The sequence below is a fragment of the Saccostrea echinata genome, unplaced genomic scaffold, assembly GCF_033153115.1.
Source record: "Saccostrea echinata isolate AGI-Se365-2 ecotype Australia unplaced genomic scaffold, CSIRO_AGI_Sech_v1 ptg000046l, whole genome shotgun sequence".
NCBI classification, from domain to species: domain Eukaryota; kingdom Metazoa; phylum Mollusca; class Bivalvia; order Ostreida; family Ostreidae; genus Saccostrea; species Saccostrea echinata.
The window spans coordinates 3,864,146-3,887,500 of record NW_026889795.1 but is presented as its reverse complement, the minus strand read 5'-3'; the positions used below and the strand labels follow the sequence as shown (position 1 = coordinate 3,887,500).

At 33.0% G+C, this 23,355-nt stretch overlaps 1 protein-coding gene across 1 annotated transcript in view; it reads left to right on the top strand.

The window, feature by feature from the left end:
- LOC133201879 (serine/threonine-protein kinase 17B-like) overlaps window positions 1-23,355 on the top strand; it is a 28,914-nt gene that overhangs the window by 1,063 nt on the left and 4,496 nt on the right. The window contains exons 2-6 of the mRNA XM_061337672.1: window positions 12,918-13,130; window positions 14,130-14,268; window positions 16,158-16,284; window positions 17,122-17,170; window positions 23,058-23,237. Coding sequence (XP_061193656.1) covers window positions 12,918-13,130; window positions 14,130-14,268; window positions 16,158-16,284; window positions 17,122-17,170; window positions 23,058-23,237 — 708 coding nt within the window. The remainder of the gene's footprint in view (window positions 1-12,917; window positions 13,131-14,129; window positions 14,269-16,157; window positions 16,285-17,121; window positions 17,171-23,057; window positions 23,238-23,355) is intronic.

Sequence of the window (23,355 nt, the reverse complement as noted above, 5' to 3'; positions counted from 1 at the left end):
ATTGTCGTCATTCTAAGTCATTTTCTTCCTTATCAATTTATCAAGGTGTTCACTTTAGGATGTGAAATTAAACTTTTTATCAGATACTTTAGTCATGCTATGATGACAACAAGTCAACAGTGGTAATTATACCTTTGTTTCAAATATTTATGGCCTGGGCTTAGTGAAAAATCGGATGATTATTTGTGTACTTAGGATCACTTATCAATCTGATCCATGTATATCGTCTGTTGTAATATTCATCATATCTTTGTCAAGAACCATGAGAATAGTATATTGTCCTTTGAACAGTTTCCTGTATATTACTTATAAATAATCATCAAGAGGCCGTCTTCAAACAAATCAGAAACATGGATATGGTTCAGATAATCTGGAAGTCCTTGGGAATGACAATATAGATATCATTTTATATATTTTTAAATTTAACGTATATATATTTTAATATCACTCAATTTTTTGTTATTTGTTGAGCGTACATATTTTTTTTGATAAGCTTGGTTAAGTTTGCAGAATGTTCAATCAATTTATTGATTTGTATGGAGAAGTACCAGTGATAAATATCTTAACTGCACAGCGCAGCTGACGTGGTTCCTTTTCTTACAAAGCCTAAATGCACATATATATATGGATATTCGCTGCAACTAATTCTTCTCTCAATGTCACTTAGGGTGAAATCAGTGGATGGTTTTTTTTTTGTTTTTTTTAAACAAGAAAAATATTTTTTAATAATGCGTGTAAAACATATATATACGCAGTATATTTCATATACAACTTGGATTTATCATGACGACACTGCATGTATAGCTGATTGTCCTTGTTTGGATATCTTGAGATGCATGGTTTCTTTCTGACTCAGACTGTTGAATAGAAATATGATCTCCTGTTTTTAGAATATTTGAATCTTAATTCATAAGCTAGAAATTAGAGCACAGAGGTAAAGCCATATTATCACCATGTTATGCAGTATGTTAATTAGGAATGCATACCTAATTATCAAGTTTGAGGGAATTAGAAATCGTTGGCAAGTTATGACAAAATAATGGTAAATTTTTTTGGTCTATTTAAATGGGTGACTTTTTCTGATGGCTATAGAATTACACTGGATATTTTATGATGACAGTCCTACATGTACAGGATTACATATTATATATAAATCAGTCTTTTTCCCCTTGGTGATTGGAATTTTGGAGCTGAACCTCCATCTATGACTGCATTTATCATGTTTATAAGCCATTCCAAGATATTTTATCATTAATATATTAAATTTAAAGCAGAAGGGGAATTGTTACAGAAGATTATATAGATGATCTTGTTAGATTTCAACAGTTGAAATTTACATTATTCCATCATTATTACAAGATATTTTGATTTAGCATGGTATTTATGGTATTTTTCACATGAATGCTAATTTTTATGTACATGGTGTAGAATGAATGTATTTAACCATTTGAATACACGTGAGTGTATTTATTTTTCTGTATCGTATCAGTGTCGCACATCTGCATCAACATGTAATATTTTTTTTAAAATTGATTTTGCTGCAAAAGTTGATCAGATACTTATTATTTAAGAAGATTACTGAACTTTTGTTACTTTGTTATTTTTGTTATTACTCCTAGTACTTAGTGCTTACAGACTCTTAAGAGTGGTTAAGATTGGGCGGATGTGAAAATTGATTCCAAACAATCCCATTCATACTGCGGCAAGTTTTCAGACAGTGAAGCATAATCAGAACATGGAAGTATATCGTGACTTTGTTCTTAGAGTGTAAGCCATTGATTGTGTGAACTCGGAATTATTTTGTTCCATGTGCAGTTTGCTGATAGTGGAAAGTTTGATTCAGGAATTAAATAACATTTAGAATCTGATGATTCATTGCTTCATCAACTTTTTAGGGTATTTGTCATTCCAGTCGTAAAAATGTTTAATAATTGGCATGTGTATATCATACTATGTTGTATAACCTCTACATGTAATATGTACAATGTAGAGATCTCTGCATAATGATTCATATACAGGAAGTTATAATCATGCACTCAAGCATATGTTTAAAATGCACATATTTCAAACACCAGACTATGAAAAGCACATCATAATATATAAAGCCTAAGGCTTCCATTGATCAGCTTTCAAATATGAAAGTAAAATCTCCCGGTTGAAGACAAACAGATGGTGATTTATGATAACTGGTGACATGATGTTTCCTATGTAATCATGGTCATGTTATGTTGTGTTATCGTGTTGTGTTATCTTGTCATCTTTTGAACTTGTATCAGGTCATAGCATCTGTCAATGTTTTTATTTTTTATTTTTTTTTCTATTCTGTGTGACTTTCATTACTTGCAATATTATTCTTGTTATTACTCCTGTTGCTTATTGATTTACGTCATTTTATGAGAAGGACATTTTTTTTTTAAAAACATGTTTAAGGGAAAAAGCTGTTTTGGAAAAGGGGAAACCAAACTCACTTTGAAGGCAATTGTGATCGGAAGGATATAATTTAAAAATTTTTATTTGAATATTTCTTTGTAAAAAAAAATATTAGGAACCCAGAGATTATACATATTTGCACACTTTTTGTCAATTTCCTAATATTTATTTTCAAAGAAATTTATAAACTAATATATTTAGAGAACAGTGACAACAGTGAATCCCATCTTGCATGCACAAATCTAGAGGGGGGTTGAGGGATCCAACCATATCCCCCCCCCCCCCCCCTCAGAATTTGCAGAGGTATTAAATATATATACTGAAGCAAATAAAAAATAGATAGGGAAAGGAATTTTTTTTTTGCTTGTCAAGAAATTTTTGGGCTGGAATTTTTTTTTTGACTGGAGAAGGACCCCCCCCCCCCCCCCCGGAAAAAAATCCTGGATCCGCACCTGCATCTTGTACATGTTGTACACTTTCTTAGTTTTTTCCTGCAATATACATGTTATACTTTTCCCCATTTCTCACTTAGTCTGTAAGTGCCCATTTCCCCGAGTAAGGCAAATTCTATATGATATGCATACATGCACAAAGTCCCCTAACAACGTAAAAGTAATTCAAACAGGTATATACACACTATACTATCAGTACATCAGAAATGGATATGGTCTACTTATCAAAGAGCATCAGGGACCTAACTGTTACTAGTAAGCTTTCAATACATACAGTGTAAGTAAATGGGGCATGAATGTCAGTGTAACATTAATTCTAATCTGATTACCTCCCCTTGAGAGCCCCTTCCACTTAATTTAACAGTTAGAGATACCGTGTGTTACTTTCTAGGTGTCTAACTTGATGGTCAATTGTACAGTACAACTATGTAATATTTACAATGGTTATATAGCACCTGTTTCTAAGTAGGCTAATCCTTTAATCTAATTAACATTTGTAATTACCTTTTATATACAGGTAAATGTAAACAGTGTGTAATTATAATTAATTCCTATACTGTAATACCTTTAATTATTAGTTCATTTGTATTTATATAAATGTGCACGAGATTTAGAATGTGGCCTTCACATATTGCATCACTTCTTCCATGGTGGATAAATTGGTGGGGATGTGGGGTGGGCCTAAAATGTCAGCTCCTAATTTTATCCCCCCCTCCCCCCCCCCCCCCCCCCCAGCACAAATCAAACAAGGAACAAATAAAGATTTTAACAGGTGCTGTCTAAGTTTTAGATTCTTCACCTCTTAATAGGTTTGCATTGCATGAAGTGGATTTAGTTTTGTAGACAGACGCCATTCTTTCTGCAAACTCATCTCTAGTAAGATTTAGTATGGAGATAGAGGTTTTATTTTTGTCTATAGAAAGTCTAGATAATTGACATGCCTTCCTGTAGACCCTGAGGGAGACTTCAGCTGTTTATAATTCAGTCAGTTAAAGGGCTCAGATGATCTAGTTTATTTAAATGTATGTTGATACTTGGGATTAAAGCTTTCTCAGTTTTTACTTTCCAGATAAAAATTCTTTCCTTGGACGTTTCTTTTGTGTCTCTTGTTTACACAAGGGAAATATTTTTCCTTGAAACCGGAATATTTTGTCTACAAGTGTAGCCAATGATCATAAAGATCATAATAGAGACTTATAAAAAGAGAAATTTTATGTAACATATTGTCCAAATTGATTGAATCATGAAATATACTGTAAAAGCTGAAATATTCATTGGGGATTAATTAAATTTTGTTTGTTTCATTGTTAACTATCAACGTAATTTTTATATGACTATATTAATATGAGTTATATTGAATAGAGTTACTTTCAAAACAAAGAAATTTAATGCCCACGAAACCTTTTTAGATGACAAATCAACAAAAATTTTATCCCCATGAAAATTTGTGTTTCTGCAGTATTTCCTTATTGAGTATCTGAATTTATCAGTGTTTATCCAGATTTCTGTTATCATGGTTATAGTTGACATTCAACATGTTCAATGATAAATTTCTTAGACAAAAACATATTACAATCTTTTTCAGTTTGGTAAGTTGCAAGGCACAAGATTAAGTTATATGAACAGTTAAACACAAAAAATTGCATTTTACAGAATTCATGTGGATCGAACTTAAAAATAATACAATGTACATGATGTATGCTCAATATTAGTAAGACATAAAAAAAATTCAGTTTAAGTTTGAAATTGCTGTAGTTCGGATTCATACACGAACCTGTGCACTGTGTGTATCTTTACATTTGATACATTAAACGTAATTATATAATATATAGTATTCAATACATGGTATTATGAATGATGGTTTCAGGAAGAAAATGTATGTTCTGAGAATTCTAAATTCAGCCAAAAGAGCAGGAAGGCACCACTTACAAATTTTGACATATTTTGCTAAAACATGTTTAATTTATTATAAGGGATTGCCATTCAACATGTTCAAAAAAGATATATATATATATATATATATATATATATATATATATATATATATATATATATATATATATATATATATATATATATATATAGATATAGATATATTAGGCATTATAGATGTAACCTTCATCAGAAACTCGGGGTCAATCATGTCACTGTGTACTGCCTCTACATACTTCAATGTATATGCATTCACGAGTAGAATATTTTAAATTATAGATAATTGCAGTTTCTTTGATTTGCAGAAAGATAGAAAATATCAAAATTTGGAGATTGATTTTGGTCAATTAAAATAAATTCAAATGATAAAATCTCATTAAAACAGAATACAGATCTCTGATTGTTGATAAGTTACAGAATTTGAATTGAGACAGCAATGAAAGCAATATTAGATTGGAGAGATATCCACCATTGTGACACTACCGATCATTGTTTCAGTTCAAGGAACCCTTTAGAGTTGTGCAGTGTGTACACATTTTCGTAATCTTATAACCAGTGTATTATGTAATCTGTCAAAAATGGGCTTGAAGGTTCTAGGGCATTAAACAAGGAAGTCAATTTAAATCTGAACTGATAAAATACAGGCAACACTTCACACAGATCTGATAAAGGCAAGTGGTTAGTCACCAGGATTAAAAAAAAAATCAGACATCATATAAAACATGTAAAACTTCCAAGTATTAGGATATATTTCAAGTTTATCATGGTTATTATCTGAAACTTTCTTTTTGTAATTCACTTAGATTTGAATGAATCAGAGAGAGATAGGAAGCACACTTGAATTATGAATGAAGAATTATATATATATTATGCAGAGAATGCATGAACTTGCAGTAGTTAATTATAAATACAAGATTTATTCATAAATCAAATAGGAATACCATACTAGCACAGATTTTTATTTCAGATTTGGCAATTGGCATAATATAAACTTTGTAATTTGTCCATGTATACAGTGTGCAAGATTAAGGTAAATTGAATGCACTTGTCTTGTACATTGTACGTTATACACAAAGCCACAAGATGCCCAGTGCATTAGTTGGAGTGACCCTGTTGTGTATTTCCTAAAGAGCTGTGCATGTTTTCACCTGTACAGGTATATGTCATCTACAGGTGTAGTTGATTAGCCGTTATCCGTCCCTAATGACCATTAACTCTCTCCTTAAATCTGACCTTTGTCACAGAGTGTCAACAAAATGCTGACTAGTGTGGGGCGATAGAGCTATGATATCACCCTCTGTATGGTTATACAGCCCTCGTATCCTGATTTTACCACACACGGACCCCCACCGGTGAAATTGGCTTTGATGTTGGTGTATTGATAAAAGTTTTATTCTGGTCCATTGCCATTATGACCTAGGTTACAGTGGGTTGTCAAAGCAATTTGACTTCTTTGAAGTACTAGTGTAACATTGAGCAGGCAAGAAAGAATTTTTTTTCTCTGGCCATTAAGGATTTCTATCCTTAAAGGTAAATTCATGTACAAGGTATATACATACATGTACATGTATATGTATATATTTATATCATACATGTATACTTGACGTATAATGTGTGTATCAAAGACAAGAAGTGCACCAGCATCATCCATTCTCAGTTGGAACCTCTCTACGATTCTTTTTTCATGCAATCACAGAAAATGAACCTCTTTTTGAATACAGACAGTGTAAACTGATATATTTTGCTGATAAATAAACACAGTATTACATAACTTACACAGTATTATGTAATTTCTACACAATGCAAAACATAGCTGTCTTTTGTTACCAATATATTTTTTGCCAGCCTTATTGGAACTTGTAACATTTTCAGAATTTTTCAATAATTAAAAGCAAAGTATTTGTATTCATGTTGTATTTTTTTTTTTTTTTTTTTAAATTTCAATAAAGCAAGCGAAGGATATAATATCTTCATTATTCTTAAGGATCCATTGCATGTAATGACTTTATGTCTCAATCTAATTCAGTGGAAGTAATATATCTTCTAAATAAGAAACACTTATGATGGCTTAACTTTTCTTTTGTCAGGTCCTTGGTAAATATTTTCCTTCGCATTGTTTTTCCCTCCCAAGTCTATTCAAAAGTTCATTTTGATTTCTGTACTAATAGGCATTCAGAATTTAATCCCGGCTGAAATTTTTGAAATCCAGAACAAGTATGTCTCCTCCAGCATTTAAATGAGAAAATATTTGGCCAGAATTGAAGGAGGATTTGTTGCATAGAATCACCTGTGTCGTCCAATATTATCTCAGGCCAGTGGTCTTACGTGTCCACTGAGTGAAGTGAAAACATTGTTTGTACAGAGGATTTCATATCGGACCTCAAGTTCACGCTCAAAATGAATTTAATATCATGAAGCTTGGCCAATATAAGGAAAGTGGAATTTCATTTTCAGGCATGCTTTGCATATGTTTGCTGTGAAATCACTCATTTTTGGAGGGGGGGGTTAATTTTTTAATTTTCATTGTTTTTGTGTATAGAGAGATCCACGAAATTCTTGTCTTCCACAAAATGTAAAACTTCATATGTACAATAACTCGACACTCTTTCATCCATTTGACCCACAAAAATAAGTGATTTTACAGTAGATATAGAAAATAGAAGTACAGGTGACTCTCGATCTCTCGAAGTTCAAGGGACCGCAAGAAAAGTTCGAGAGATCGAGGGGTTCGAGAGATAGAAAGTGAATAAAATCCGGAATTTTCAGTTCCGATCATCATTGTTCTACTATTATAAATACCGGAAGTATGTATTGATAATATCATTGCATGTTTTCATTCGTATTTTACAGGTAATTCACTTGATTTCAACAACAATGATCGTATTTTGAATAAATAAAACGATCCCTTTAAGTTTCAATATTTATTTGTTCTCATTTCATGATTACATAAAACTTGAATAGCGATCGTCGATGTGCCCCCCCCCCCTGCCCCCCGTCTTATTCGGGTACTTGATCGGTATTTAATTCTTGAGATAGGATTTCTTGTGCAATGTTTGTCATACTGGGATCATGTACACTCTAATAAAACTTCATAATCCATGGAAAATTATTGACACGCCTCTTAAATTATTTTCTAAAAATTTTCGTCGCGCTGTCAAGTCAAAAATAAGTTGTGAGGCACTTCGTTTATGATTTACCAATTATAACCAATTAATTATTTATATCAACACTCGGATGCTCACAGGTATAGTGTCATCTATGTAAACACCCAATTAACACCATGCCAGCCCCAGGCGTTCACTGTTATCCAGGTGAGTCCAAGCTGCAATTTTTTACGCTTGAATGGCGTGTATACACACGCGCAATCAAAACTTCGAGAGATAGAGAGCAAAAAACAATGAAATGTGTGTAACGGGACCCAAGTCTTGGTTCGAGAGATAGAGAACTTCGAGATTGGAAGTTCGAGAGATCGGAAGTAAATTTGCTTAGTTATATAGAGGAAAAAAACGGGATCGGAGGTTCACTTCGAGAGATAGAGAACTTCGAGAGATCGGAGTTCGAGCCATCGAGAGTCACCTGTACATATATTTGAGGTCATAACATCATGCATGGACATGTTCAGAGTAGCAATACTTCCTTCTCAGAATCTGTAAGTCATTGAATCATAGATTCAGATGGTATTAAATGCTTAAATTGTCACATGTTAATATTCTTTTCCATATATACATGCAGTGTAATGTCATTTTCCAAAGTGAATTATTAACCATGATTTCTCAAAATTTGTCAGTAAATTTTCTTTAAAAAATGAACTTAATGACAGTTTTTACAATTAAAGTGATTAACCCAATTAAAGTAAATTTATAACATATAACCGCAATAATTAACAATTTTGGCATGCAACTGATTGGCATTTCTGTCATACAAGGTTGACAAGAAATGGGTTTGTATGGTGAGTTTATATGGTCTATAGGTCTACTGTGTTCCAGATTTCTAGTCTTCCTTTCTTTATATACTTGTACATGTTATATGTAGACAGCCTTAAGTTTCTGTGACTCATCAGATGAGAATTTGTCCCAATTCCTCTAGATAGTCCACCTGGTTTATATGGAGTCAATGTCTTCTGTGTGGTTTGGGATGTTACACTGCGACAGACAAGAGCCATCGCTATAGTCCACAAGGTCACATTTCTCGTGGTCCATAAATTAACAGTAAAGGAGAACAGCTGTCTGACCACAAAAATTACAAAACTGAGGGGCAAAAAGGAAAACAAGAGCACCCTCTTCCTTTGTTTTTCTGTTGAGCAATATTTAATTACTTCCATGTATATATACAGGCGAGCTTCCTTTTATAATTCTGATGCTTGTGTTCCCTATCAAGTTGTCTGGATTATTGAAGCTTCCGGATACCTGAGACGTACAGTCAAGCCTCGTTATTTCAGACTCTATGGGTCCAAGAAAACACTTCAAAATATCCAAGACTTCGAGATATTGATAGTAAAATACTTCAAGAAAATGAGGTTTGGACTTCCAATTCACTTTGACTTATCCATGATGTTCGAGATAGCGGTGTTCAAGATACCGAAGTTCAACTTACTTGGTATGTATATAAATATATATACTAGGTACAAAGTGTTCCTCACAATTTTGTCCAGAAGGTGAAGCGTCCGGATTTTGTCGGCCGTGTTAACAAGGCTCCACTGTACTGGTATTCAGTGAAGTAAAATTATTCTTTATACAAAAACATAATAGCGAAACACTAAAGGATATGTATGAATAACAGGTTCATTTATAATTATATATGAATGTACATCTAATTAAGAGCATGTGTTGACATCTGCACAATTTCATACATCTAAGCTTCTGTAATTAATGGCTGGAACTACACCTCCTGTTTTGATTAATCGACATAAAGCTCCTACTGGAGCCAGCATTATTTGACATGGACTGACTTCAGAATGATATGGAGTTTTTTAATCAGGACATCTGCTAAAGCTTAACATGCAGGCTTTATCTTTATCCAGGTTCTCTACTCTCAATCATCTGGTGTAGAAGCTTTCAAGCAGAAAATCTAAGGGATCAGACATTGATGAGTGTTACAGATTAATCTTTGGAGTTTTGTAAAATCTCTTGTTCACCTCTACTTTCACAAGCTTTGCTGATTATCATGGTTATCATTTCTTAATGTCTGTGTTGGTGTATTGAATTTAAATGTTGATAAGCTTTTGTATTTATAGTTTTTGGTACTTTGGAACTCTTCTTTCAGTTAGTGCCATTGCCATTAAAGTGCAGAGAATTGCAAATATGATCCTGAAAATGAGGTGTTGATGAGCGCTGTATGTTTGTTATACGGTCAAAGTTTAAGTTATTTCAAAATAATTCAGGGACAGCTAGTAAAAAACTAAGAGGTGTCTGAAGCTTCAAGATACTGAGGCTAAAATACATAAAGAATCATGTACATGGTATTTGAGATTTCAGTGTTCAACATGTTCAAGATACCAGAGAGAGTACAACTGTACTCTTTAGATTTAAGGAGGAGTATCCACATGATCCACTCTACAAAGGGAGATAATTCAGTATAATTGATAATTCAGTATGTTTCCTTTTATTTAATTTTCATTTTTGACAATGAGATTTAAGGAGGAATGTCTACTCTGCAAAGAGAGTTAATTCAGTATAATTGATAATTCAGTATGTTTCCTTTTATTTAATTTTCATCTCTGATACTGCAGTCAGTGCAGATTTGTCCCAATGTCGCCCATATCATATACTATATTTGCTTGAATATTAAGTTATTATTTCAATCAAAAATCATCTTAAAGAAAAAATTTCATTTTAGTGAGCAGCAAATGTCCTTTAGAATTTAACTGTAATATATGTATCCCAATACTTGTATCTAAGTCTCAGAGTGTGTGATTTTATAATATAAAGGAATACCATGATTTTAAACATTTTGATCCTTACATTAATCATGTTAATAGAGGACAGATTGCTCTACACATAAGATCACCCACAATTCAATCCCAGCATTGTTCTGTGGTTAATTAGAAGATTGATTGAGGATCTGATAGCCATTGTATTGTAAATATTTGTGTAGGATGAGTGAGCGATTTCTTACTATGGTCATTGTTAATGGGTGGTTTTAAATATGATTAAGTATTGAACATGAGGGGTACTTGGAATTCCTCCCTTATCTCTGACATTGTGATTGACCCTTTAATTGGCTGTCAAGGTCAGATTTATGTGTTCACATCTCCTTAAAGAGATAGAATGGTAATGCAAGTCTTTGAGTATGGAATTCTATAATAATCTACGTGTTTTGAAACGCAAATGCCTGAAGATAAACATAGAATGTCAATTGATTCAGTTGAAATTGTGTGATTAATATCACATTTCCTTAGGTTGAGAAAATATTACACTACTAACATGACTAATAATTAATAAAATATTATTTAATCTTAAGAAATATTGTATTATTTAATACTACATTTATTCAGGTTGAGTAAACATTAATTGCTGGAGATTTATGGATAAATTTTTTACTATATATTCTATACTTTTCTGGAAGTGCAAGGAAGTGTCAAGTTCCTGTGCAGTGTCACTCTGTGAACTTTAAAGATAGGAATTTCTTTTCAATCTATATCCCCCCCCCCCCCCACCACCACCACCCCCACCCCTTCCCTACCCACCCACCCCCCAAAATAAGAAGGGGAAGAAGAAGAAATAATGGGAATTCCCATTTACAGTGTACACTTGGTGATTGTATTATTATGTTTGATATTGATTCAAATGAATAAATTATCTAGAGGTAGCTAGTCACTTGTATTTTCTTCCTTTTGCTTATTTATGAAGAGGAAATTATTAAGATGGATTGAATTATTTAAATCAATTTATAGTCACCAGGATGCAAAATGTTAAGTTGTTTCCATTGTGAGTTTTTTAAAGTCACATTTTCATATTATTCTGAGAAAAGCAATTTGCATTGTGCAATATTCCATTTGATTGGCAAATTTAGAAAGGTTTGGGAAAGGAATATTTTTTGCAATTCTACTATAAATTGATTAAGTGGTTTTAAAGTCGGGGTTTAAAAAAAAAATCAAACAGTACCTTGAAGAGAGATTGAAAATTATAGTGAAGTAGAGCCCCCCATAAAGAGGTGTTTAAAATCTCACCGGGTTTAAATTAAAATGCAATTTTTGCAAGGTAGACAGATTTAAAAACTCTGTACATAACAATTTAGTGCATGGAGGTAATTCAAATTCTTTACAAAGAAATTCATTGCAAATTTTCTGACACTGCGTATGCATATGTTGCTGCATAATGGTGTTTTTGCTCAATTTTATCCTTCTATATAAAACTAAAATATAAAATTATAATGATCTTTTGTCATGTTGAATTTATAATCCTATAAATTTGTATTAGATGTATACTTGAGTTAAATCAAATGAAAGGTTTCATCATAATTGAGCTAGTTAAATATAAATTAAAATATGAAATTTCAGGTAATTATCAACATTAAATACATTATGATATTACACATGTTTACATCCATTTCAAATTGTTTATAAATTGTGTATAATAATGCACCATTTACCTTGAATACTACATTTATTTAAAACAATTCAATATGTGCATATTTAAATGGGGGATTTCAGAGTTTGATTTTTTTAAGTGGATATCCCCCCCCCCCTGAATAATTGAGAAAACAATCCTGGATCTGTGCATGGTGTGGAAACATTTAAAGCTGAGTTAGCTTCAATATGTACATGTGTGGAGTTATAATACTATGAGTCATTGGTAATGGTTTTATGTGATGTTCAAAATGAATTTTTAAGATATTTAGTGTATAAATTTTATACAAGTTGTAGTGTGCCTTTTATTTAATATTTATCCTTTATTCCTTCCCTCCCCCCCCCCCCCCCCATAATCACACACACAGACTAAAGTAATTGGTTGCAAGTTTCATGATCATGATGATAGCCTCATTTATACACGAACAAATGAATAATATAGCTTTAATAGTAAGAATGACTTCCTAAAGTAATGAATAAAAAAATGATCTGTAGTCACCGGTAATGATAATTTTGTTTTGTCTTTATTTTTTCAGAGGGAAGTTTGCTGTGGTACGCAAGTGTATCAATAATGAAACAGGCGAAGAGGTAGCGGCCAAATTTATCCGCAAGCGACGGAAAGGAAAGTCGTGTCGTGATGAAATCCTTAGAGAGGTGGTCATGTTAGAGCTTGGGTTAGAGCATCCCAGACTTGTGGATCTCAAAGAAGTGTTTGAGACGCAAACTGAGCTCATACTCATCACAGAGTAGTAAGTCAATCTCAGCTCATACTAATCACAGAGTAGTAAGTCAATCTCAGCTCATACTCATCACAGAGTAGAAAGTTAATCTCAGCTCATACTCATCACAGAGTAGTAAGTTAATCTCAGCTCATACTCATAGTAGTAAGTCAATCTCAAATCTCAGCTCATACTCATCACAGAGTAGTAAGTCAATCTTAGCTCATACTCATCACAGAGTAGTAAGTCAATCTTAGCTCATACTCATCACAGAGTAGTAAGTCAGTCTTAGCTCATACTCATCACAGAGTAGTAAGTCAGTCTCAGATCTCGGCTCATACTCATCACAGAGTAGTAAGTCAATCTCAACTCATACTCATCACAGAGTAGTAAGTCGAAGATTTTAATCCATATTCATTACATAGTAATTAGTCAATCTCAGATTTCAGCTCATGTTCATCACATTGAAATTAGTCATGCATTCTCATCATAGAGATCGAAGTTTATCAGTTTCAGATCTCAGACAAGTACTTTGGCATTCATAAAATCTCAAATGTGGCTTACTCATCACTTAATAGTTAGTAAACATCAAAATATTCAAACCAGCGCATAATAATCATTGTCTATTGAGTACAGCTCAAAATCTAAAGCCAAGCTTGTAGTAAAATAAAAGACAGGTGACAAGCTTCTGCAAAATGATTTACTTACAGTGGTTGAACTGTGTTTTGTTGCAACTTTCTATTATAATATTGTAAACCAACTATTATTCGTGTACAAGAAATATTTGCGAGTTTCGCAACCCTGCTTCACTCACGATTATTTCCTGCTGCAAACTATTTATTTCATTATGTATTGATGTAGAATATTTCCTTAGTAGCAAAACTTACTCGCCACGGATAAGTTTGAAACCGAGTAATCGCAAATAAAAATTGTTGCGAATAATAGTTGGTTTACAGTAGTTATATATATTTACTTCATAGTGTTGTATGTGTTATACATTCTATTCACAGTGTTGTATTATATTTCCAGTTGTGCTGGTGGCGAGTTATTCACAGAGTGTGTGATAGAGGAGTCCTTCAGTGAAGCTGACGTGGTCCGATTCCTGGCACAGATCCTAGAGGGCCTCGACTACCTCCATGAAAGAAATATAGTGCACTTAGATCTTAAGGTAAAGCTTAACAAATGACAGCTTTCTGTCTCTTATTGGAATCGGGAAAGGGGTCTCAACTGGCAGGCTTATGTTGCTTAATAGCAGAAACTGGCCACTGAATAATGTACCAAAATATATATTTTTTTAAAAATCGTGTTCATATTTTATAAGGAGGAAATAGATATGAATGGGAAAATATATTTTTTTATATGAATTGCTGCATGAATGATCATGTACAAAAACTGAAATATTAAATGATCATGTATACATGTACATGGAAATGTGTGGTCGCTAGAGTGTCATTTTCTGGTTGGTCATTGTAAATGAAGATAAAAAGAAATGTACTGCATACTTTTTGAGCATGTTGAAGTCAAGCAGACGTAGCTGACACACTACTTCAGAGCTGCCAATCATAAGGAAGAATTTTTACTTCTAAAGTGTAGATCTTTATGAGATATTTTTGTGCTAACCAATTTTAGCACGTAAAGGAGTTAACAAGTACATGATAAGTGAAAAGTCAAAAGTATAAAGACCCAACAACTGTTAGAATCAGCTGGGTTGCATCCTTTAAATTTATCCACTCAGTCTGAACATTAATTATGTTGTTAAGTTTAAGTAAGAGCCTTTTGTGTTTTACTCTTGATAGAACCAGTCAAATTCTTGTCTATGTGTGAAGGAACTTTTGGACCATAGAACAAAACAAGAAAAGACCCAAGTCTGCAACTGTGTTCCTTATCTGATTGGAAGACAAATTGCTAAGGTCTAGACTCTCTTAATTGAGTTTTGCTGAAGAGTGTTGATTTTAGAGCTCTTTCTGTCAGACAAAGAGAATTTGTCCCCAAGGACTTTTATTAGGATCATTTAAAAACTTGTATAGAGGCAGACTATATATGTAGAGAAAGTTTTATTGCCTGCCGACTATAACTCATGCTTATGAGTTTTGAAGAAAAGGGGGGAGGTGACATGTGGGTGAAGAAGAAAGGTTTATACTCTGTTAATGTGGTCGTAAAAGTATTGGAGGCTTCATTAAACTTCATTTTAACTGCAATGGCAGGTTCAGGATTGGTTAAGATGTTCAGTTTTTGCAGTGTTTAATGGAGGCCATATATTGCTCATAAATGTTAAAAGTGTACCTTTATGAAGTGAAGATGTGCAAAAAAAAAGCTTAGTAAGTGTGGAAAATAGAAAAATTACAAAACATGCAGAACATAACTTTACATTTTTCTGAACCATGAAGCAAAGCTTTTACTTAATATTTACTTTGTTGTTTTTGAAAATATACACACTAATGTATAAAAACAAAAACAAAAAAGGGAAAAAAATATTTAGCAATCTATGTTAGAAGTTCGTTTACCTTTTTCTTTGTTACTCATTAAAAAGAAAAAAACCACTAAAGCCCTTAAAGAGCATAGGAACAAGGTTTGACAGTTGTCAGGTAGTTGTAAGCAGGGCTGTGACAGCTGTAGGGAAGGGGAGGATCCGATATGTGACCAGTTGTTAGATAGTTGTAAGCAGATGTAGGGGAGAGGAGGATCCGATATTTGACCAGCTCTAGAATAACCTAACATGACAGATCACTGTGGCGTTTTTTAATTGAAATCTTGTTGTACAATAAAGTCATGCCAGTCTATTCATCTTGATCATGGTTAGTTTGTTTGGTGGGAGGTGAAGTGAAAGTGTCCGGGTTTTATGTTTAGCATGAGCTGTGGTTGTACAATACAAAATACCAGTCATTCTATGAGAGAGAGAGAAAGAGAGAGAGAGAGAGTTTTGCTTAAGGTGGTTCTGATTCAAGCTTGCACACACATACACAGACATGCACATGCTAAATGATATTCACATAATTTCATTATTAGGAATAAAATGTCTAAATGTTGTTTGATTTTGTTTTGTTTTGTTTTTGCTAGCCCCAGAATATATTATTTACAAAGCCATTTCCCCATGGGGATATTAAAGTCTGTGATCTCGGCTTTGCCTGTCTAGTTAACACAGGGGAGGATATTAGAGACATCATTGGTACTCCAGATTATGTAGGTAGGTATATATAGCAGGTGCCACTGTTGAGTTGGTAGGTATATAGTACAGGGTCTGCCTGTCTAGTTTACACAGTGAATAATATAAGAGACATTACCGTTACTCCAGATTATGTCAGTATATAGAGCAGGTGCCCCTGTTGAATTGGTAGGTATACAGTACCCTTGATTATCATGATTATGTGGATAGGTATATAACAGGTACTCCTGATTATGTGGATAGGTATATACCAGGTACTCCTGATTATGTGGATAGGTATATAACAAGTACTCTTGATTATGTGGATAGATATATAACAAGTACTCCTGATTATGTGGATAGGTATATAACTAGTACTCCTGATTATGTGGATAGGTATATAACATGTACTCCTGATTATGTGGATAGGTATATAACATATATTCCTGATTATATTGATAGGTATATAATGGGTACTGCTTATAATGTGAATAGGTATATAACTTTACAGGTACTCCTGATTATGTGGATAGGTATATAACAGGTAGTCCTGATTATGTGGATAGGTATATAACAGGTACTCCTGATTATGTGGATAGGTATATAACATGTACTCCTGAAAATGTGGCTATGTATATAACAGGTACTCTTGATTATGTGAATAGGTAATTAAATGTACTTTATTTATTTGGGTAGGTAAATCTGGTAAATAGTGGATTGACCAATGGCATTACAAAGAGAATCATTAAATCTATTAGTTGAGTTACCTTACCATGGTTTAACACTAGATATGTTGTTTAAATAGAGTAGTGTAAGGTGATAAAAGTTCATGTTCAGTGTAATTAACGTGATTAATTTTTATTTACTTTTATTCCATAGCTCCAGAAGTGCTGTCCTATGAACCTCTTGGTTTGTACACAGATATGTGGTAAGATAATTACTATAACACTCTAGCTTTATCATTAACACAGCATTATTAATGAATCTTTCACTTCTATGAACTTTGATATCAGATAATTCAAAGAAAACTGACTCATTCTTTGCAATTTTTTTGAAAAAAAAAATAGGCAGTACATATTTCCTTCTCTTGTAACCAATAGATAAGAGGGAGTAATTATATAAAACCAGCATGTCACTGGAGCATAATGAGGGTCTGGAATTTCTACTATATATAGAATTTCGTGGGATGATTCAGAATTGCAGGGGTCGTATATCATAAAATACTGTGACAAGCCACAGGCTGGCATAATAAGTATATGTAGTTACTCGAATCAACAAGTTCCTTATGGTTTTTTCATGTCCATTAATTTTTTTTAAATTAATTTTTTGTAATTATCTGAAGGACAACTGAAATTTTTCTCGTCATAGTAAAATTGCCTTTGTATTATATTGAGTATCAGAATTTAGAAAGTCTGTCTTGTGCTCAGGGATCGACATTAACGGTTGTCCGATTGCCTGGGACAAGTAAATTCTCAGTTCGGGCAGGTGAAATTGTCAACGTACTTGTCCGTTCGGGCAAGTGATTTTTACTCATACAAATGTTTATATTTACTTAGTTTACATTAATTTATGAATAAAACAATAAATTGAACACTTGATTTCTGCCACTTACCTGACAAAAAATGTTTTTGCATTCGGAATACCTTGCTAGCGTTTCTGGATTATACATTTCATTTAATAATCGGGTCCGTTATTTTCTTTCATAGTAAATATGTTCTACATCTAACAAAATTTTGTTAACTTCTTTTAAGAAATTAGATTATTTATTCACACACAGAATATAAGTACAGTGGAATACGATGTATCCTGATCAAGAAGATGTATGTTTCGTATCAAATATCTTCTTTTAGCGTTGCTTCACAGTTATCTCTGAAAATCACAATTCATAGAAGGATCCTACCGAAAATAATTTTTAAAAATATGAATTTTATTAAATGGAAACGAAGGGTTATTGCTGCATGGCAGTGTGTGTCAACAGGTTTAATTTACAAGTACAGTGGTATAATACATTTATGTACAAATGCAGCATCAAAATTTTTTCCAAGTAGCTCAACTTTCCAAATTGACAGTAGTGTATATTTGGTCATTTTTTTTTCCTTATCATAACTTTACAGTAATTAATAATTTTCTTCTTAAATTCTTTCCTAATTTTGGGCAACCAAGTTTTGCATTCGGACAAGTCAAAGTTTGAGATCACTTGCCCTTCGGGCAAGTGAATCTGAAAGTTAATGTCTATCCCAGGTGCTCATACAGTTTGAATGTACATTTTATAACATGATATATGTAATTGTAATTTACAAAAATTATTATTAAAAATTCTAATTAGGGAATTTCACTGTACAGTGTACATTATTTTCCGTGGGATTTCACTTCTAAATATTCATTTGACTTGATGTGGATAAAAAAGCAATGTTAAATAAAGGATTACTGTAGAAATTCCATCGCTATTAAAGAATGAAATATGTTCAGCTCACAGCAGAGGGTCAATAGACAAGTTACGGCTGGGGGAAAAACTGTCTCTAGGTGAAAGAAAGGGCTCATTTAAACGGTGAATTATGGACTGCAATATAAAGGATGGTGTTTGAATTGATAGATTTGCATTATAATGCCGAAAGTTGATCCAAAATTGCACTCTAATATAAAGAGGGGTTTTTTTAAAACTTTTTTTTAAAATATAAAGCTAGTATTATCAACCTGGACACTATGTGGTAATAGATATGGGAAATAGGAAATATGAGCTAGAAATGTACTTTCGACAAAAGCAGGTTTTGTGGGCGGGTTGAAAATGAGATGAAAATTGGAATGTGGAACATAAGTGGTCCGCAAGTTTCTTTTATCCTTACATTATTTTCTCAAAGTAATCAGCATTTTAAATGAGTTTTGTCTCCCTTTCAAGCATATCATTGATTTATTTTTTTCTTTTTTGCCTTTAATCATGACAATGCAAAATATTGTTTCTGAGGTAAAGTTTATTAGCAATAAAGGCAAATGTGTGGTGTTTAACATTGCTTTTATTCTCTTTCCCTGTCATGTATAGTTAGACTTTATGTCCTTTTAATATATATAAGCTCTCTGAGGGCTCATAAGAATTTGTCTGTTCATGTGGAAGGTGTCTTGTTTTTTTAGCCACGTTTTTTGTGTTGCGGGAGATTTTTTCTTAATTGCGGACTGATTGAAATTTTGGTAACTTAAATCATATACTTTGCCATCATTTCAAGCATTCAGCTTTTTAAAAAATGTACAGTTTCAATTTACTTAAACGTTTACTTCAAGTAGCTTTCATAATGATGAGGAAACAGTTCCTAATATGTATTACATCTTTTTGTAGAAATCCTGAAGTTTTAATGCATGTTGTTCCTTATGACTCGGAGACTTTTTGTCATGAATTATTCAAGGATGCACTGTACCATTCAATGAATATTCACCTGAATTTACTTCATTTTAACAGCTTTGCATGTATTACAATATAACTTTCTAAATTTAATTTTCTCGATGACTGTGTTTACATAGTGTTTCACAAGGGAATGAGGAATTCAATATTTTTTTCACAAAGATTTTAATCCATGTTGATATAAATAATTTTGTCTGTGCCAGGCGGGGGGTAAAGAATTGCTCAATGTAACTTTATTAACACAAACACTTACGGGGACTTCCGTTTGAAGTACGGGGTTCCGCAGACTTCCTGTTCAGTAAATGACTATTTCCTCAATTACATTACATGCCATGTCAGGACAAGGTCTTGAGGGGTCACACCAGTGTTTTCACCCATATTTAAAAGGCAGCCTTTTTCATCTATTTTGGGAAGGTTTTACATTGAAATCTTTAAAAAAAAATTGGGAAGATTTAGTTTATTTTGGGAAAAATGACCACATTTCCTAGAGGAAACTGCCTCAATTCAACTTTGATTTTGGTTTATGTAAAACTCTCTCTGCACAATCAATAATGAAGGATGATAGGTTCAGTCTGTTTAATTAGGAACCCTTTGTTTGGAAATTAGTCATGTACATTTGAAGGTAAAATGAATACCAGGTAATAATTAAGTTTAACTGCTTAGATTTTAATTTTTCATTCAAAATTTCACAGTTATGTCCTAAAAAGTGATAAAAAGTGTATATAAATAGATTTATAATGTTGATTGCAGAAAGGTAGAGTTTTAAACATCATAGAAAAGTTTACAATTTCTTAATATTTTAGAATTTGATTTGAACTTATTTTATTGTTTAGATGTTACAACAAACAGATCAGACACAAGTTCTTAAAACTTAGAACGTCCTCTCCTTTAAATTTAGAATTTGATATATGCATCACTTACGACCAAAATAGGTCCCAAAATATATACCAATGTAGGCATCCATATTTTTTTATCATCTATTCTTAATATGGATTGGGTGTGCTGATAGAATTCAAGCCTTCACTTGGTCTGGATGTTCCAGTAAGAGTTCATTATATAGGGACTGCTGATATGAATTAAACATCTACTAATAATGATGATGTGATGATAAAACAAAATTTATAGCTCCATTTTGTTACATGTAAGGTGAAGCATAAAAGCCTGATTTCATTAAGGTGTTTTGGCTAGGCTGTGCTGTTTAGAGTTGAGCTTTCACTTGGTTATGTATTTTAATAGGAGTTAAGCTTCCTTTGGTTTGGTTTGCTGGCTCAACTTCATTTAAGGTGTGCAGATAGGAATCTGGCCTTTATTTAATATATTAGGGTGTGCTGATAAGAAGCGAGTCCTCACTTGCTTAGGTGTGCTGAAAGAGTTGAGTTTTCATTTGGTGAGGGTGTTATGATATAGAAGTTGAGTCTACATGTGGTAAGAGTAGGATAGTAGACTTTCATTTCTTAACATCTCATCCTAAAGTTTAAAACTTACTAATAAAGGTATACTGATTTGACGGGTTCTTTTCACAGGATAATTCTAAATTTTCAACAAAGGATTGTTGCAAAAATGTAACCAAATTAATTACTCAGACCTGACACTCATGACTGATGGTCAAAAATTTAACAAATGTTTGGATGGCTTATTTATGGGTCTAACTGTTACCAATTTTTAAAAGGATTATTTTGATGTGGTTTTTGATATATACAGAATCAAAGTGAGTTGAGTGTTTGTTTCCATTTCGTAGCCATGTTTATAGTTAAGAATGTCAGTAACCCTGATAAGCCTAGAAAAAAATCAGATTGAGCGTCTTAATAATATGTTTTGTCATCTCTTCAGAAAGTACATTCTTAGATGTAAACTGTATATATTCAATTAATACTTACAATCCTCTTTACATTTACATATGGGGGTAATAGATTTACACAGAATGAATTGAAAAGATCCAAATTAGTTCTCAATCCTTTTGTGGTTGCTCTTTGCAGACTGTGGGTGTTCTGAATGTTTTATTAATGAGACCTAATTTGAGCTGGGGTTGAAGCTTTGATGTGACTCTGATCCTCAAGGCTATAAATACACAGATGGGGCGGACGATGTCCGTAGTGTTGTTTACAGCATGTAAGCTGTGATTTATCTTCTCAGTGGATCCATGTACGTCATTCCGGTGATGGAATGTCACACTCTTTTGTATTTTGTTAAGATTAAGACTTGGTGATGCAGTGTTAGGCAAGTCTTAAGGATGTGTTTTCCTCTCAGCTAGGTTGATGTAAGGACAGTCAGTGTCTGCTTGCACTGCAGCTTATTAGGTGATAATAGATGGCATGTAATCAATTAATTTGTCCTTTGCTGGCGTATTTATCCTGAAAAAAAATTATGACCTGCTGCACACTGAAATGGATTTTTTCTGTATTTTTTTTTTTTTTACTTTTACCTTAAAAGAAGATGTATATTGGAGTGAAATTGAAACAAATTTAGTATACCTTACCAGGCAATATTGGGAGGGGGAATGTTGAAAAATTGAAGAAACTTTTTATAAAGGAAAGAGTGATTAATCAGATTGAGTTATTTACCTTACACAGAGGGTCATGCTGCATTAATATCAGTATTCACAATCAAAATCAACAAGAAAAGGGAGTAGTATGTGCATTCTGTGTACTATTGTTCCACAAACCAACCACCTCTAATCACACCAGAAGTCTTTGTGTGCATATGGTGTAGTAGATTTGTTACTTAATATTTAATTTTTTTTTTTAATAAGAATTGAGGAAAGGTTTATGTGCCCCCTCCTCTCCAGAAAAAAAGGAAAGAAGAGATTGCTAAATTACTAGTAGTAGTGATTATTTAAACAGTTTAAATCTGTATGTAGGTAGTTTTAATTTTAGGGTGAAAAGATCAATCTTATGAGGTTTTAGTAAAATTGTGTCTTTTGAGTTTAAAAGGTACACAATAGACATGATCTTAACTGAATACTTTTATCTGAAAATCTTCAGTATTGAATGCTAATCACTTTGTCTATTTATAGGAGTCTAGGGATACTGACTTGATCTTTAGTATTGAATGCTAATCACTTTGTCTATTTATAGGAGTCTAGGGGTACTGACTTGATCTTCAGTATTGAATGCTAATCACTTTGTCTATTTATAGGAGTCTAGGGGTACTGACTTTATCTTTAGCATTGATGCTAATCACTTTGTCTATTTTTAGGAGTCTAGGGATACTGACTTTGTCTATTTTTAGGAGTCTAGGGGTACTGACTTTGTCTATTTATAAGAGTCTAGGCCTTTAGGGGTACTGACTTTGTCTATTTATAGGAGTCCAGGGGTACTGACTTAATCTTTAGTATTGAATGCTAATCACTTCCTTTATTTATAGGAGTCTAGGGATACTGACTTAATCTTCAGCATTGAATGCTAATCACTTTGTCTATTTATAGGAGTCTGGGAGTACTGACGTACGTCATGCTGACCGCCCATTCACCGTTTGCTGGTAAGGACAATCAGGAGACTTTCCTTAACATATCACAGGTCAACCTGGACTTCCCCGAAAGTCTATTTAAGGACACATCGCCCCTGGCCCAGGACTTTATCACCAAGTTACTGGTCAAAGACCCAGAGTAAGTGATGAGGAATTTTAAAAAATATATATATACAGATATAAACAATAAATTGTCTGTTTGTTAATACATGTATTGGAATTAATGATTGCTAGCATTGCAGAAAAGATTTACTGGA